Below are 18,250 nucleotides of genomic sequence, written 5' to 3' on the forward strand. Positions count from 1 at the left end.
GCAAATACTTTGTCACCTATAGAATAAAATTGAAGAAAAACTTCTTTAAATTAATTGGGGCACAGATCAAGTACTTCAAAGATTAGGCCATTAAAATAATAATTTTTCAAAAATGTTCCCTCTTTTCACAATATATGCTTATAGTAAAAACCACTGTTCAACATTAGAGCCCACCTTCACATTGCATATGATAAAACTTACACCTTTCCAGTCCATCAATATTCTGAGTATACATTCTGAGTAATTTCTTTTTCTCGTGTAAAAGTTTCACAAAATAATGGACTTCATTTGGGGAGTAATTTCCTGGGTACAGTTCTTTGGCTAGTGCAAAAAAGGGTCTTTGGTCCATGTAGAAGTAATCAATGTCAAACACTGCCTCTGGATATGGCAAGTTATACTTCTGAATGTTATCATACAACCCTGTACCAGGAGACCTGTAACCAAAACATAGAAACAAGTCACTACAAAAGTGTGTTTGGTTAGTTCAACTGTTTAATGGTCTGAACAAATAATGTCTTTATGAAGGCCAAAAGAAATCTGCAATGTTTTACAGTGGTGTACTAATAACTTACTTAACTGAACAATATATTAATCAAATCTAAAAGATGTCTATATTGTTGTCATAGTGGTGTATCAACAATATGTAATTGAACAAAAATGTCCCTTTCTAGTCCAAAAGAAACCTTCATTGTTGTCACAGTGGGGTACTAACAATATAAGTGAACAAAGAATGTCTTTATCAAGTCCCCCAAAAAGTCTACAACTTCACCAGAGCAGTGTTTTGACAATATACCTAAGCGAACAAATAATGCCTTTTATTAAGTCCAAAAGAAGTCTCCATTGTTGTCATAGTGGTGTATTAATAATATACGTAACTGAACAAAAACTGTTGCTAAGGGTCCATCACTCCATTTAATACTTGCAAGGTTTCTGAAAGAAGCAAAAAAAACTGTGTGGGGTTGGGGGTAGGCATTCAGCAAGCAGAAACAAAACGCCAAACTACTAGAATCATTTAAATGAGTTCTTTAATCTGGGAAACTATACACCATCATTTTGACAGTGTCAAGATGTCAGCAGCTTACTGAAAGACAGCTGTGGAGATGTACTCACTACTTAAAGTAACTGTTAATTCTTAAACAGTTGACAAATAAACATTAAATATGAAATTAAACAGAGAAAATTCATTCACCTCTCTCATAAATTGTCTAAGGGTCTTCCTACCATACTACAAACCTTCAAGGAAATGACTAACAGAAAGTGTATTTACAGTATGTAACAGACCACTAACGTACATACACATGGGAAAATTAGGGGCTGTTTTTATACCTACAGCCAGAATATCAGCAAAAGAACACAACTAAGTCTCAACCCAAGATAAAATATTACTTCTTTAGAATAAACTCATTAGTTATGAACAAATTATATGTGGGTAGTTTGTTTTGGTTCACTGATGAAAAAAAAGGCAAACTATGTTTATGAAACACACATTCCTTTAATGTCATACTTGACTGACCTTGACATTTGACCCATGGCCTTCAAATTTTGATCAGGTTTATAACTGTATGTAACACAAGTGATAAAAGTTTGGTCAAATTCCATCTGTTCAATCTTGAGATATCCTACCTACAAAATTAGGATGGAGGAACAGACAGGGGCAAACCAATATGCTCTACTTTGCTTCACAGTGGGAGTATAATTAAAAACAGGATGTGGTAATATGATGGTATAATGTTAATGGAAATATGAAATTAGGAACAATAGACATTAATTAACTACAAGTAAATGGCAAGCCACTTTAAAAGATGATTTAACATTAATTTGTTATGTATTTATTCTCAAAGGTTTGTTTTTGGTAGAGTTAATTTAAAATTCTTTATTTTTCTGTTCTTCTCTTTGGTTACACACAATTCAATTTGTAAACTGAGATCATAAAAAGGCACTTTCTAAAACCATACAAGATTTTCAGTGGAGAAGAGGAAGTTGAGAGTGCTTCAAAGACTAAAGAAGCTCATCTCCTGAACCAAATGCTAACACCAGTTAGTGGTTAGTGGAAAACCCCAACTGTTGTAGTTTGACCTCTGTTGATAACCTCTCATGCAGGAAGAGAGGCCAGAAAAAAAAGTGTCATCTTGATGTACAATAGTTTAGATGTCCTGATAATCAATGGCTGGTCTCTACAGGACTAAGATGCTTGTCTGTATAACCAATAACTAAGAATGGTGATAAGGTCTCACCACAATTCTACCAATTCAAAGGACACCTTGGAGGTTTTATGGTGAACAAAGTACATCAATTTCAGTGGCTGAGGTCAATATAAAAATGTATCCTTGTGTGTCATGCTGTTCTACACCACACTTCACCCAGGATACTGCATTTAGTAGGATAAGTGCATCTCTATGCTTCTGAAAGAGGATGAAAACCTTCCTTGAATAATATCTTAACTACAAAACTTGCACCGTCATTTAGTTATGGTAATAAGGTAAAACAGACAAGTTTGCCAGTTGTTTACTACAAAGGAGGATTTGAAGCATTTCCTCAAGCATTTGAAGTAAATTTTTGACTCTGGAATAAACAGTGCAACATCTAATGTTGGGTCCACATGGTTAGGCACAAAAACAGTTTAAAGAATTTAGACAAAGAAGCACCAGAATGACTGGGGCACAGCTGTCAATGAGTTGAATCACTGATTTAATCCTGTGACTGATCCAAATTTTTTTAGAGTAACAATGTTTAAAGTAGTCTTATTGAACTACAAACTAGAGCAGAAGAAGAAACTGGTGGAAACTATGAAACAGCTTCCAGAATCACTGATTACAATAAGGATTAACAAAAACAAACTGATAAGTTTACCAGTATTTAACTGCATATCAAAGTGTGATAAAGCAGTCACCATAATGGCTCCATATGGGACAACAAGGTTTCTAAGGCAAGAGATGGGATTCTACAGACATCAGGACTGTGATGGAAAGAGCCCCTTTCCTTCTACTGTAGCTTGCCTAACCACTGGATACTATAACAACTCTACTGCTATACATTTATTTTAATATCTTCATTTGTTTCAGTTTGACGCATGTGATTTATATTGTCAGATGTGTATTGTACGAGTCTCACTTATTCTCTAAATTGTAGAAGATTCTCAAGTGTAAGAACCAACAATACATGTTTTATGAAAACACTAGCGTATCTTCGAATATTGTTGAATATTCGAGAATCTTGCCTTAAAATATATAAACCAACACACAGGGATACAGTAATAGAATATTGTTTAATTGCTACAGTCAGTACACTATAAGCCTTGTAAACTATAATTGTGATAAACACTTATTAATCAGAAAACTACAGATATTTGACCTGGAATGTTTATAGATTTCAAACATTACAAACTTTAGTCAATTAACTTCAGACATTAGTATTTCTGAGGACATTAGATATTGTTATCTATGAAAAAACTTACATGTGCTTCAAGCTGTTGAGAGAAGTGTACCTGTGTATAAACATAGAATTAATTTGCTCTTCGTGAATGTTGATAAAAGATTAAGTTCCTGACCAAATAGAAGACCCAGAATTGTTTGTAAAACTCTTCTATATAAACTTCTATTTGTAATACCCATTATTATAAATTGTATCATTGTGTGTATATTACAATATATTTGTGTTAAGAAAGAAAATTATGCTTATCAATCTTGTTGGCAAATATCAAATTTAATACTTACTGACATTAAATTAAACTTTTACATTCACATTTCTGGTTATATGAAATTGTAATACATAACGTGTATATAACATAATAAAGCAGAGACTCATCCAAAATAAATTATAATAAGTAACATAATAAACTGGGGGTTCATCCAGGATAAATTATAATACATAATACAATGTGATTACATGCTGTTACTCTGGTCAGTTTAAATTAGTGAAGACTAAATAGGAATTGACCACAAGCTTAGGCAGATATAGCAATCAGTTTTTGCCCAATGTCATGATAGCTGGTTCAGTAAACCATGGACATAGCATCATCTAGTATGCTCCTGTACCAATACATGAACTAAAGATTTAGTTTCTATTGTACATGAAGCTGTCAGAACCACAGTGAGCTTCACTGTGTGTCAGACACTCTGAGAAACATTGCTATTGCAGTCACATTACACAAACATTATTATGGCAAATGTAACAAACCACACAGTAATGGAGAGGTTCTCCCCGATTCTAATTTGGTAGTTTAGTGGTGACGTGCTACACTTGAATGGAGAGATTCTCTCCAACTTTGTCTTGGAAGTATACACAAATGAAATAAACCACACAGTAATGGAGAACTTCTCTCCAATTCTAATTTGGTAGTTTAGTGGTGACATGTTAAATTTAAAAAAAAAAGAAAGATTTTCTCCAACTTTGTCTTGGAAACATAATGATGATGCACTACACTTGAATGAAGAGGTTCTCTCCAATTTTGTGTTGGAAGTAAAATAATAAAAGTGACAAGCTACACTTGAATGGAGAGGTTATCCTCGACTCTGTCTTGGTAGTTTTCTCTGATTTTGATTCAATCAATAATGTCTTAGGAATTGACTTATCAGCCAATTCTGCTTGTACAAAACATGAAATAAAATACACAAACACTAAATATAAAACTAAACATGAGCTTACACTGTACTAAAAGTTATCCAATCACAAGTTATGTACCTAAAATCTGGTATTCCACTTGGAGTACTGATGCCAGCTCCAGCCATTACTACAATTTTATTAGTGGTTGGTTTCAGAATGTGTGCAGCAATATCATCTAACGTGTTGTAATTTTCATGTTTGCTGCTACTGGATGAACAGGCACAAGATGGTTGTCTTAAAAAATAAATAAAATGTTTAACTCCAACCACTGGTGTGTTTTTCAACAGTATCAACAAAAAATGTAAATATGTTAATAATACAAGTCAAACAATAGGCACATTATATAAACTAGCATAAACATTTTAGCAGCAGCTAAGTTTATGTTTATTTCTTTTACACTCAAAAATCTGCAATTCACTGTTGCTTACTGATAACTAACATACCAACAAGTTCCATCTATACAGGCGGAGATTTGACATTAAATTTTATAACAACATACACAGCCCGATAACAAGAAACTCATATTTAAGAAAATAAAAGATTTGAGACAGCTTGACTGAGTAATGTAAAGAATATATATTATAAATGTACAACATTTAAACAAATCTTTGTCATCCTTGGGTACACAGTTATAGGAAATAAGCTGAAAACAAACTACTGGATAGAAGATAAACAAACTTGTGTGCACTTTTCTGTGTGTGTTTAGAAAATACAAATATGCACTTCTATGTCAATTATTAAATGATCTTCTAAACAAAGTAGTTACACAGTGGAACCAATTCATATGTGAATAGTTTCAAATGTGAATGCAGTAACTAATTTTCTTACTTATTTGGAAAGCATATTCTCAGTAATGCTTTCACCAAAGAGAAAAAAAATACAACTTATGATTAAATATGGTTATTTCTTGACACAAAGTGGAAAAAGATTAGTAACACAACCATTCGAGGAAAACTTATTTCCACTTTAAGGTTGTAAAGAAAGCTAAATATAAAGTATCATGACCAGATTAAAGAAAGCTAAATATACAGTAACATGACCAGTTATGTCAAGACAGTTCTGTTTTTAAGTAGTTCATCCCCATTTTCAATTTTATGAGAAAGATATCAAACTGTCTTTTAAATTGAATCACAAGTATGATAGGCAAACTTGACTTGCTCATTGTCATTGTTTCAATAACATTCTCCTGCTGCCAAACTCTCCTGAAGTTCCATCTGCATGTGGTGAGAAACCCAGATCTGTGCAGAATTTTCAGTTAGTAGCACTGTAGTAAACCTATAGCAGTTGATCAATATGTCTGTCACCACAAAATATAATTGAAATTATTTCAAAAGCAATGCCAATGTTAATATATTTGGAAATAGAGTGGAACACTTCAATAAATTTCAAATAAACTGAAGTTATATCATTTCGAATTTGTAACAACAATTTTGAAATTAGGGCAAGAGCTGGGCTGTTCCAGTTTTGTCCACAAATTCAAAATATTGGCTTCTGTATTAATCTCTAGCTGTTGCAGAATGGTGTGCTGAGCCATCACCTGTGTTCCTTGTGGAGGGTCTGCAAATGCATGGTAGTTCAATAGGCACCAGATCTAGGGAAGTTACCGTTTGCTCAGCTTCATCAAATATCTTGTTGTAATTTTCCTCTGTTCTCAATACCCACAATTGCTCAACTATCATTGCAGATGCTTCAATCATGCACAAGCATTTTCAGACTCATCCTCTGATGAGCATTGTATTTCCTCTGTATGGCAAGTTTCTATTCCTTTGCTTGAGGTCATTGGATTATCTACATTGTCATTTGTAGTACTACTAACTGGCTTGCAGAACTTTCTAATATTGGAAAGTTTCAGACGCTTGCTTGTCATAACTGGAATCCATTTCCCAGATGACTCAACAGGCTAAATTACAGTCTTTGTTGAAAAACTCTAATGTACAACAAACGAAGACAGAACAGAATGGAAGTGGGACTGAACTGTACAATGTATTTAAGTCGAACGCGCAAACCTCACAGTGACTACCAAGCTAACTGACCACCTGGGCATCGCTGGGACAATAATGTGTGCGAGTTACAACACAAGTAATTGCACGTTTCTCGAAAAATACTTAAACAATCACAAGTATATTATATTCCTGTTAAAGCTCATCAAAAGGCAAACACTTTGTGATAAAGTGTCAAAAAGCACATCTATTAAATAAAAACACCTAAACAAAAACTAGCAATACAATTCGAGTAGAGGCTTCAGGCCGTTGAAATCGCTCCTTTTGTGTTCTAATTATTCAAGAAAATACAATATTTTTACTATCTATAATAAGAGAATATATTTTTCTTTTACCATAAAGCACCAGCACTTTATTAAAGGGTGGTGATAATCTGAAATTTCATGGATTAATGAGAGCCATAAACACAGGTCTAATGAGCCCTGTTGTAAAATCGAGGCTCAGGCTAAAGGGAGCGGAGGGGGGCGATGTAGGGTGCGTCTGGTGCATCAGTCCCAGATAAAAGAAAATGATGAGTTAAAAAACTATTACAAATGTGAAGTGTAGTTAGGACAACTTCCTCTTTCTGATCCGTACGGAAGCAAGACAGACAAAGTCCAACAGAGGGTTTTATTTGGAAAAGCTTGTTTTCACATTGCTCACTCCAAGTTGACTGCCAACTGGCACGGATCCGAGCCTTGAATACAGGACTATAGTCCACGAATTAAACAAGCACAGCAGTGATAGTACCAGAGCAGATAGATTTAGCTGCGGTGTCAGTGAGCCCATTTCTGCAAATACCAATGAAGCCTGGTATCCAAAAGAACTAGATAGAAGTAGATGTTAAAGAGAAATGAGCCAGTCAGTTTTGAATATCGTCAAGAACAGGGTGAGAACTAGATAAATCAGTATAAATAGTGCAATTTGAGTACTGCTTAGCTTCTTTGTGATCCAGGGCATGAGAAATGGGATACATACAGTTTAGCAGTGAACACAGAAACTATAGAAGGGATTCTGTGTGCAACCACCAAACCACAACAAACAATGGCAGAGCCCACAAAGTCACCTGATTTCGAGCCATCCATATAAATAGGAATGGATGGATGGTTCAAAAGATGTTCAGCAAATAACACACAGTATTTCCAATCGGGAGTATCTGTTTTTCTCAAATGACTTACAGAAAGGTCACATTTGGGAACTGTAATAAGCCATGATGAGATGGACTAACCAGTGGATACAGCAATGGTATTCTAGGACAGACTCGATTCATCCAACTACACCTGGAAACAAAGGCCAAAAGGAGCAATGGCAGATCATCTGTTCTGAAAAAAACATGGTCTACTGAGGAAGGAAAACACAATCCCAGGTGAGTTGCTGTGGTAAGGATGAAAGTTTTGAAGCATACAGTAGAGACAGTTGCAAATGGCAGAGGTGTAGAGGAGTTTCATGAGACTCTGTGTATAAGTTCTGAACTGGGAAAGTACAGAAAGCACTGGTGTAGAACCAAAAACCCTGATGATGAACGGGATATAGCATCTTCAAGGCCGAGGTCCTAGCAGAGCCATAGATCAGTGATCCATAATCTAGTTTCGATCTAATAAAAGCATGATATATCCAGAGATGCCAACTATTTCAAATGACTGAGCGTAATGATTGTAGACAGAGCCCTTTATCATTTGCGGCTACTAAGCCTGACCAATGTCTCTAAGCTGTTTATTATCATATTATTGTTATAACTATTCTTATTTATTACTGCTATAGATTGCTCATTTATGACTGTGTTTTGTGTATTTAATAAATAAATTATACAAAATTCTTTTGAAATTCTTTTTCATATTCTGAATTCTTACTCATAAATGTTGTTATCTGCATCGTTTTTGTCTTCTCCTCAGCCTTTTGTTGGTGAGATGCCCATTTTTTATGTTTTTGGTTTTGAATTAAGCACAAAGCTACTCAATGGGCTATCTGTACTCTGCCCACCACGGGTATCAAAACCCAGTTTTTAGCGTTCTAAGTCCGCAGACATACCGCTGAGCCACTGGGGGTCACGTATTTTGTATGTCTGGAACAATCATTTATCCCGCCATGCGCCATAGAAAAATCGATGTGACAAACTGTACAAAACGCATGGCTGTCACTGACTTTTGATTCAATGACCGGATATTTTACACTATACTCTTTCCTAAATTTTTGATTCACAATTTTAGTCCTTTTAGATTTGCCAGAAACAAGACAATCTGGTGAATGAGACCTCTTTTTTTTCATCTTGTGAACGATCGCATTGGTGTTTCTATGCCGCTTAGAGAATGAGAAATGCCCATCTACATGAGCACTGATTGGCTGACAAGCACTGATGATGCAACTATGGATTCCCCCATGTACCCAGTATGGAGAAGCATGGCATTCAAACTATTGGTAGATGTCAGAGATACAAATATTTTTTATTATTTCAAGCACAAACATGATTATTGCAAGTAGGCATTTGGACTATGTCTTTTATTTATTATCAAAAATTATTTGTATCTCACTAGAAATTTTCTTTTCACCCCTTTCAAGCCCTGGGGGAACAATTTATCACTTTATTGTATAGGCCTATATAATATATAATAATCTGGGAGTTGCAACAAGTTGTAATATTTGTCTGTGTGAGTATATAGTCATAATGTATACACCAAAATCATAATGATTACGCTCAAATCGTAATGGTTGGCATCTCTGTATAACTTTAGCACAGAACATCAATCTGCTCCCCAAGTGGTGGAAGAGAGGACATGCAAGATTTTCAGTGCTCTTGTACATTTGACCCATAACTGCTTGATGTGTGGTATAAAGGTCATTTTGCAGTCAAAGATAAGCCCCACAGGTAGCACAACTTCACAGATACAGATTTCAGGATCAGGGTGAATACCCCACTGTGAGGCAAAAGTGCATGGAAGCAATTTTAGACAGAAGTTAAAACCATTTGCTGTGATCCCCTTCAGTAAATGATCGAGCGTACTCTTTAGCTGCCATTCAATATACCTCATGTTTGACGACTGATATGACATGTGAAAGTTGTTGACATAGAGCCCGTTTGCACCAGTAAAAGGGAGTTGTTCAGTGATAGCATTAATCTTTATACTGAAAAGTGTGACACTCAAAACACAGCCCTGAGGGATTCCAAGTTTCCATAGAAAAGAACAGAAAAGTGTCAAACCCGCTCAAAATGGAATCTTCTGTATATTAAAAACTATTTTAATAAAAATGGGCAAATGGCCACATAACCCATATAAATGGAGGTCTCGCAAAATGCCATACCTCCATGTTGTATCATAAGCCTTCTCAATGTCAAAGAATATTGATACAAGATATTGTCTTTTGAAAAAGGCTTCTCTGATTGACGTTTCAAGTCAAATCAGGTGGTCCATGGTGGAGTGCTGTCATCAGAACCCACACTGGGAGGGCATCAAAAGGTTGTTTGATTCGAGGAAACAAACAAGACTAGCATTAATAATCCTCTCTAAGGTCTTAGAGAGACAGCTCATCAAAGCAAGACAGGGTGGACACATGCTAATCAACCAACAGCATCACCCCTCCATGCACTCTGTCATTTCTGTACAGAGAAAACTGCTAAAAGTTAACTGTATCAGCAAGTTTAGGAAGTTTTTCCTGTAAGGAAAAACATACAGGATGGTAGGAAGCAATCAGTGCTTTCGTGTCATCCAGATTAGAGTGTAAACCTCAACAGTTCCATTATATCAAGGTGGCCATTTTTATTTATGTGTAGGTGAAATGTTTGGATAGCCCTTCTGTTTATGACCACGTCTTTTTTTCTTTATTATCTTTATTCAAGGGAGGTCTATTGACCTCCACGGATCCTGCCCTAGGTTGATTGGGCAGGTCATTGTTGGAAGAGGATTCCAGTGACTAAGGACATGAACAAATGATCATTTTGCATCTTGGGGTGGGAAAAGAAGATGTACCTAAGGAAATGCCTTTACCTGGAACCAAAGGAAATGGATCTTGGGGTTTGCTGGAATGTATGTTAGGGACAGAGATGGGTGTTGAGATTGATTCATCAACTTTTCTCACCATAGAGGTCAAAAGACTTTTCAATTGGTTTGAGAACGATTCTTTTGGAGGTAGAAAGAGAGATCCATCTGCACTCCCACTGTAGTAGTGGAATGAAATGTAGCAGCATATGTCTAAGATAGAGTGGTGGTCAGCCACTTTCAAATCTCAGGGTAAGTAATGCTTTGAATCATCTTCAAATGCTACACACCTTTTTCTTCCAACCACTTAGAGCAAAAATGAAAGTATGATAGGTTAGTGCCATTGCAATTGATGCAACGAGAGTCCATTTCACACTCACAGACATCATGATCCTTGCCACCTCAACAAGCAGATGTCAAAGAACCACAACAAAATGTTTTCAAGTGACAGAACCACTGACACTTGAAACATTGGAGATGGTTTGGAAATGTATGGGCATAACTTGCAATTAAGATAAACCTGCCATGATGATAGCAGGTGGATACAGTGCTGTAAATTTTAAAATGAGGACACTGGTCAACATCATAATTCCACCTTTGCGAGTGGAGATATGCCTCACTGGAGAAATGTCTTAGGTAGAGAAACCAGCAAGAATCTCCAACTCGGGGATGTTCTTCAAATCCATCTCAACAATAACTCCTCATGACGAATTCAAAGTAGCATGGGGCAAAACCTCAATAGGTATATCCCTGATCACTTTTAAATGTAATAGGAATTCACTGTGTTGAGATGTGTAGGTATGTCACCAAAGCAAAGCTTTTTGACTGACTTTGGAGAGCCAGCAAGTCCCTCTAGTTTCTTCTGAATGAAAAAGGGAGACATTTGCCCTGAAGGTTTGTCTGAAAGAGAATGTAATATAAAAAAATGAGATACAGGTATTACAGGTGTTGAAGATTGCTGCTCAGAATCTTCAACATGTGGTCATTTACCTATGGACTGTTTTTTTCACTATTTTATTTACCTTTTTATTTAGAGCATCCATAATAACAAGAAGAATTTTTCAGTGCCCACTGACCCCACCCACCATGAAGCCCTATGAGGGGATGCACTACAATGTCAAAAAAGGACATTACAGCAGCATCAGGGTTTCGTGAGCACTATACCCAAACAACAGCATCAGACGCAATGTCCACAACATCTGTTGAGAACATCCAACGCTGATACTTGGTTGACCCTAGCCCAAGTGGACCAGCCAATTGACCCCAGGAAGGCCATCTGAAGGCTGCTCATCTACACGAAGTTAAGGCCAAAGTGATGTGTTAGGGTTGGACCCCTCAACCACCAGGATCCTCTCCTATCCTTCACAGGTGTCCACTCACAGCAAACATATGGGTTGATATTTAGATCCCATAGGAGGTAAACTGAAAGAACAGAACCTTCCCTGGGAGGTCCCCTCACCACGTACAGGAACCCACGCCAAGAGGGATAACTGATGAGCTTTGTCTTTCTTTCCTGTGTTTAATATATTTACGAAGGTGTCTCAGTACAAAGGAAACTTTTAGAAACATCCTCAGTGAAAATCAAGCAGATTGTCATTCAGAAGATTTCTTCTATAAATGATTGATCTGATAAGAAAAACACAAACCTTTCCTTTCCCCAAAAATATAGAAAACAAGGAAAATAGAAGAACTTGAAGAAAAAAAACACAAAAAAAGAAGGCATGAGACACCAAGTAGCCAAATTACTCTTAGATTTTGGAAATTCATATGAGGCAGAAATAAAGAAAAGTACTAAAAGTTGAAAAGATATCAAAGCATGAAATAAAGATAAAACACACATACATGTAAAAAGGGCTTGTTTGGGTTGAGAAAATTTTTTTTACGTAGAGGAGTGAACAACGTTTCGGCCTTCTTCGGTTATCGTCAGGTTCACAAAGAAAGGAAGAGGTAACTGACTGGAAGCTGATCACATGTTTGAAAGGGGTTGTGTAACTGAGTGTTGGAATGTAGAGGGTGGGCTTAGATGTTTGAATAATATAATTTTACATTTATTTATTTTATTATTATTATTTATTATTTATTAATATAGGTATAAAGGTGTTCCTTTGTATTGGTTTACTTTGGGCTTGAGTTGTATAAGTAAGGCTTCTTTAATTTTGCATTTGTTTATGTTTGTTTCTTTATTTAGTATTTGAGTGCTTTCTATGGTTATGTTGTGTTTATTTGACTTGCAGTGTTTGAAAACATCTGAAGGTGACTTTTTATGTTCTTTAAATCTGGTTTCCATTTTTCTACTTGTTTCTCCAATATAGAAGTCGTGGGAGTTATCACATATATTTCTCTACAAGTGGGTCTTCTCGACATCACTGACTAAAAATAAAACACACTGAACAAGGAGTTAGGATTGTTAAGATAATATAATGCATAAATGAAAGTGGTCAATTTTCAAAAACATGGAAAACCACATAACGTGTGTGTGTGTGTGTGTGTGTGTGTGTGTGTGTGTGTGTGTACTTAAAAAAATACAGTGGGATATAACTTTACCTGCAATCACACTTTCAAGAAGCAACTATATTGAATCAAAACCAGTTTGTAAACTAGCTACACAGAAACAAGTCTCATCCATAAGACAACTAACCAATAATACTTAAACATGTATTCATATAAATTTAACAAATGTCCATCAAGAACAAAGGAAATATTATATAAAATCTTCCCCCAAAAAAACATTTATGATAATAATTCAGTCACTTGATTTATTACAAATGAAAAAGTAAATTCTAGTGAAAACTTACTGATACATTTTCATTTTTTTTAAAATGGTTTTAACAAACTTCTACAATGAAAAGATGACATAACAATTTCATAAGCTTCTTAAATATACAAGCTGTAAAACAGCAGTGATGAAGACCAGCAAGAGTTAATAAATAACTTTCAGTATAACATACTGAATAGAAACAGTCATTATCTCTACAAGGACAGTCGGGAAATTCTTACACAGGCCATTTAGAAGATTCCAAGGGAAAACTGACAAGGGCAATATAAACAGTATTATATCCAGTATATCAACCTTTTATATTAGCCAGTAATCAAGTAACTGTCACTTAAAAACAAAGCTATGTTGAAACTATACAGACAATGGTTAGTTTCAGCACTCACATACACAGTGTTGTGAGTCAAATTTTAAAAACACTATCTGACAAACTTTTCTCAGATTGAACTTAACTTGGAATACATAAAGTTTGTGATATTAGATGTAATAGATGTTAAAGTAACCACTTATATTAATCAGTATGCCTATCAAAGTAGTTTAAAAAATACCTGGCAGAAAATTATGGTTGCATAAACCACAACTGGATAACAATTTGTACATATAACAGATTTTCTAGAACCTATACAAAATTTTCTACAAGATAATAAAATGTCCAATACACATCAACAAGTACAAAATAACTATTGAAAATCATTTTTATATCCTTTACAACCATAAATAGTTTATCCAATTCAGATATTTTAGAAAATAGCATAATAAAACAGTTAATGTGCCATAACAACATACAAATTTTGTGTAAGCCGACATCACATGAGACTTCTGCACATTTGGAAAAATGAAGTCAATTTTACATCTGTTATAACAGGAAAAATAGTCTTAAATTATATTAATATTAATTTTACAGATTTGTATCATTACAAACAGAAAAACATGAAACACATACCAACCGAGAACAAGATACAATGGTATTATATACAATTCATTTGAAACAAAAATTAAGTGGCTCCTTTACAAGAAATGTAATTAATTACTTTCTTATATGTTTACAGGTGTTTAACTTACTTTATTTTAGAATTATTTTCAGTTTTATGTTTTTCTGTTTTCTGGATGCTGAGTTCACTAAATTTCTTAACCAGGGAAGGTGAAATTGATGTTGGACTAATCTGTAGTGGTTCTACAGTCTTAGATTTTCCAGAATTTGTTGTACTCGATTTTACGGATTTTCCAACTGTAGCTGCCATTAGGGCACGAGCTGTATGAACAAAAATAATTATTTTACTGTGTACATCAAAACAATTTTCAGGATAAACTGTTTACAATCTTTGAGTTAATCGGCAAAAACATTTACTTAAAGCTTTTTAAGAACATCTGATAGGCCAAGAAAACAAAGTATCACATTAGTAGATATAAATACATGAATTTACTTGCAATACACCTTCAGATATCCAATTCATTTCAAATAAAAGGTGAATCTTAATAAAAACGTAAGATACTCTATAATTCAAGCATCCTAAATATAAGCATATATCTATCAATTAACAGCCTTGTTGTCATGTCATTTTAATAAAGACAAAAATCAAAATACATCTTGAACTATCAAAAATCAATAGTCATCCTAAAAGAACATAACCTTTCTTAGAAGAAATCTCTTCATAAAACTTATACTGATAGCTTTTTCAATTCTTTTGCAAATGATTTTTTCATAACAGATTCCAAAACTTTATTAACAATCAAAAACAAAATAATTAAGCTTCTTTGTTTCTCAAAACAGGAATCACATTATTAGTATTCTTTAAATATGTGGTGAGATTGGAGTGGGAGTTTTATTTCCAAAAAGCATGTGTTATGTGCAACATTAACAACTTTGTACATAAATTAAATAAACTTCAGTATTATTTATTAATTATAATTTGAGATATACAAGCATGAGCAATAAGTAGACAATATATAGAATACTAATTCTGATGTTTGTAATAACAATAATAACTTTTCTTTGTTAAAAGGTCTAACAAATACTTGTGAAAGGGCAAGCTAATGAAATATTGCAAAATAACAAATTTACATAAAACTTCTAAACTACTGTTATGATAGTGACATAGTCAAGCATGTTTTCCAATGAAAGATCAAGTTTTCTATTAATTTTTTTCCCTTAGTCAGGGACACAGAATAACTACACCTATTTAGCCCTCTTCTCCTCCTTATATCCAGTCCTGATTACAAAGTATTTGTGTATGAGAATGACAGATATTTCAAAAGTTAAAAACAAGAGATTCGTACATCTAACTTATGGAGACAATCTCCATTTTAAAAGTTTGTTACCTTTTAACACAGTGGTTCTCAAACTTTTTTGTCTGCAGACCACTTTGGTAACGAAAAAGAGCTATTCACAATGTACCACTCCTGCCTCATTCATTCTTATATGGCCTCAACCATGGTGTTGCACATCAGTGACTTACATTTTGGATCAACACTTTCAGAACCATTACTTTAACATAATTAAAATATCCTAGTTCTAACATTTAACATTATCAGTTGGCAGTTTCTCATAAGTTCATTTTCACTTTCATACATCTTTTTCTTTAACCAAATCCTAGCCTTACTACAGTTTTGGTTTGCTTTGAATTTTGTGCAAAGCTACATGAGAGCTATCTGCACTAGCCATCCCTAATTTAGCAAGACTAGAGGGAAGGCAGCTAGTTATCACCACCTGCTGCCAACTCTTGGACTACTCTTTAACCAATGAATAATGGGATTGACCATCACATTATAACACTCCTACAGCTGAGAGGGTAAGCATGTTTGGAGTGATGGGATTCAAACCCACAACCCTCGAATTATAAGTTGAGTGCCTTAACCACCTGGCCATGCCAGGTCCCTTTACCATAGCCCTGAAAATATTCCAACCAAATAAACTAACATAGTCTTATTGTGCATAATGGCCAAACTGGTAGCACATGATTCACTGAATGATAGTTTGTGACACAGGATCATAAAAAGCCTAAAAGAATTTTAATTACAATTCAGATATCTTATTATAATTATTTTTTAAAATTACTAACTTGAAGTCCCACCATTCACATGCTTAAGCCTCTCCAATGTTCTAATATCTACAATATTTGAACTTTGATGGAAAACTATGCGAGCTGTACAGTGGTTCTGAATGATAATAAAGTTAATTCAAATGGAATATACTAATAATAAATAACTGGTGATAAAAGTAAATAAAAACAATATTTTGTTTTTAATTCTTACCATAGCTTTGAACTGTAACTAAATAAACTTAACTAAAGCTGATGATAATAATTATAACAAACTTAAAACTTAATTAATGTAATTCAGAACATCACAGTTGTAATTATGCAACAAACAATATGGATACTAAGGATGTCTCTAATGTATCTGTCATATTCCAGCCAGCCTGTTCAGCCTCTGTATTGAATAAAAGGCTTGTCAGCAGTGGATATGGCAGATGTGATAAGTAGACAAATTACTAAATATTCTTCACTGCTTTCATAATCATAAATTATTAGAATTGATTGGAATCCTGTCCAAGTTTTCCATTTAATTTCTGTATTGTGTTTTGAAGTACCAATAACTAAAGCTTTTATTAGTATCCTCTTGATTTATGGATTTCAAACCTTTAACTATCTGAAAATACCTCTAAGCATTTAGTTATCAAAACTGATCACTATTCCGAATAATGTCTAACAAGCAACTTGTTACACAGCTCTGTAAGTAGTAATAATAAAAGGGCTGCTACAATATTAGCTTTACTACTACTAGCAGAAGCACTTGCTGTACTACTGCTACGAAAGTAAACTGATAAGCTTTGACCTCAGTATGTCTATGAATACAATCTGAAATAGTAAAACCCTATTCCCTTATTAAAACCAAATGAATTATAACCAGCTAACATACTCTGAGCTCTTGTGGCTACAACAGTTTAAAGTTACTTTAAAAACTTTGCAATAAATAAGCCCTGATATTTTTCTTCAATACAAATAGTAACTTTTCACTCACTTTCAATGAAAGTTAAAATTTCTTATAGTAAATTAAAAAGGCTTAACAATAAGGTTCTCTCCCGCTCACACAATTTTAATATTTTGACCAAATTACAACTACAAAAACAAATTATGTACTTGACTTCACCATAACCTCTAAAATCTAATGAACTGAAGCTTACATTTTACCGTATTCTGTAACCCTAGGTAACTTTTGTAAAAGCACGCACACAAACCAGTCGCTGTAAACATTTTAAGCTCAAAATTTTACCCGGTGAATACAAAAAAAAATATTACTTTGGACAAGATACGTTGTTCAGTGTCTATCAAATGAGAAGTCAACAGATTTTAAAAACATCACATTTCTACGAACTTGAAGATACCATGCTAAATAAAAAAAGCAAAACTACCACTTTTTATTTAAAGCATTAGCTCGAATATTTCATTCAGTGCTATTTATTGTTGTTCTTTTTAAAACTTACACGTTGTGATTTTGTTACTGTTTTTTCATTAACGAAACAAAAATGTCCATGTATAAACTAAAAATAATCACGCAACAATTTGCTTATTGTAAAAGTACTAAAATTTACGTTTCAAAATTCTATCTTCCTGTGACTGGGTGGTAATCTAATCAACTTACAACCCTAAAAGCAGGGGTTCAATTCTTGCGATAAGTAAGCGCAGATAGCCCATTACATGTGTAGGTCTGCCTTTAATAAAGCAACAAAAGATACTTAAAGCACAAATGGTTTAATCTACTTATTCCTTCCCGTTTCTAATAGTTGTCGTTTCTGCAGTAACTCGTACATGTTCCAGATCCCAATGTTACCTTTCGAACTAGCTCTTTCATTTCAAACTTTACAACCGTTGCATATTCACATAGTTTTTTTTTTATTTTTTTCATTCAGTTAACCTGAAATAATC

General features: G+C 34.3%; 1 protein-coding gene across 7 annotated transcripts in view; it reads right to left on the bottom strand.

Annotated features, from left to right (window-relative positions):
* The window catches only part of LOC143236681 (NAD-dependent protein deacetylase sirtuin-3-like), a 28,771-nt gene extending 11,003 nt beyond the window's left edge, over positions 1–17,768 (bottom strand). Inside the window, exons 1-4 of one of the 7 annotated variants that reach the window (XM_076475092.1) lie at positions 17,624–17,768; positions 14,388–14,577; positions 4,681–4,836; positions 202–434 (exon numbers count right to left, since the gene is read on the bottom strand). In XM_076475092.1, coding sequence (XP_076331207.1) covers positions 202–434; positions 4,681–4,836; positions 14,388–14,566 — 568 coding nt within the window. In that variant the 5' untranslated portion in view covers positions 14,567–14,577; positions 17,624–17,768. Of the gene's footprint in view, positions 1–201; positions 435–4,680; positions 4,837–14,387; positions 14,578–16,983; positions 17,009–17,345 lie in introns of those variants that run through there. The other 6 variants (XM_076475088.1, XM_076475089.1, XM_076475091.1 and 3 more) reach the window with 6 other exon arrangements.
* Positions 17,769–18,250: the final 482 nt, after the last annotated feature.

Source organism: Tachypleus tridentatus, chromosome 13 (assembly GCF_004210375.1).
Source record: "Tachypleus tridentatus isolate NWPU-2018 chromosome 13, ASM421037v1, whole genome shotgun sequence".
Lineage (NCBI taxonomy): Eukaryota > Metazoa > Arthropoda > Merostomata > Xiphosura > Limulidae > Tachypleus > Tachypleus tridentatus.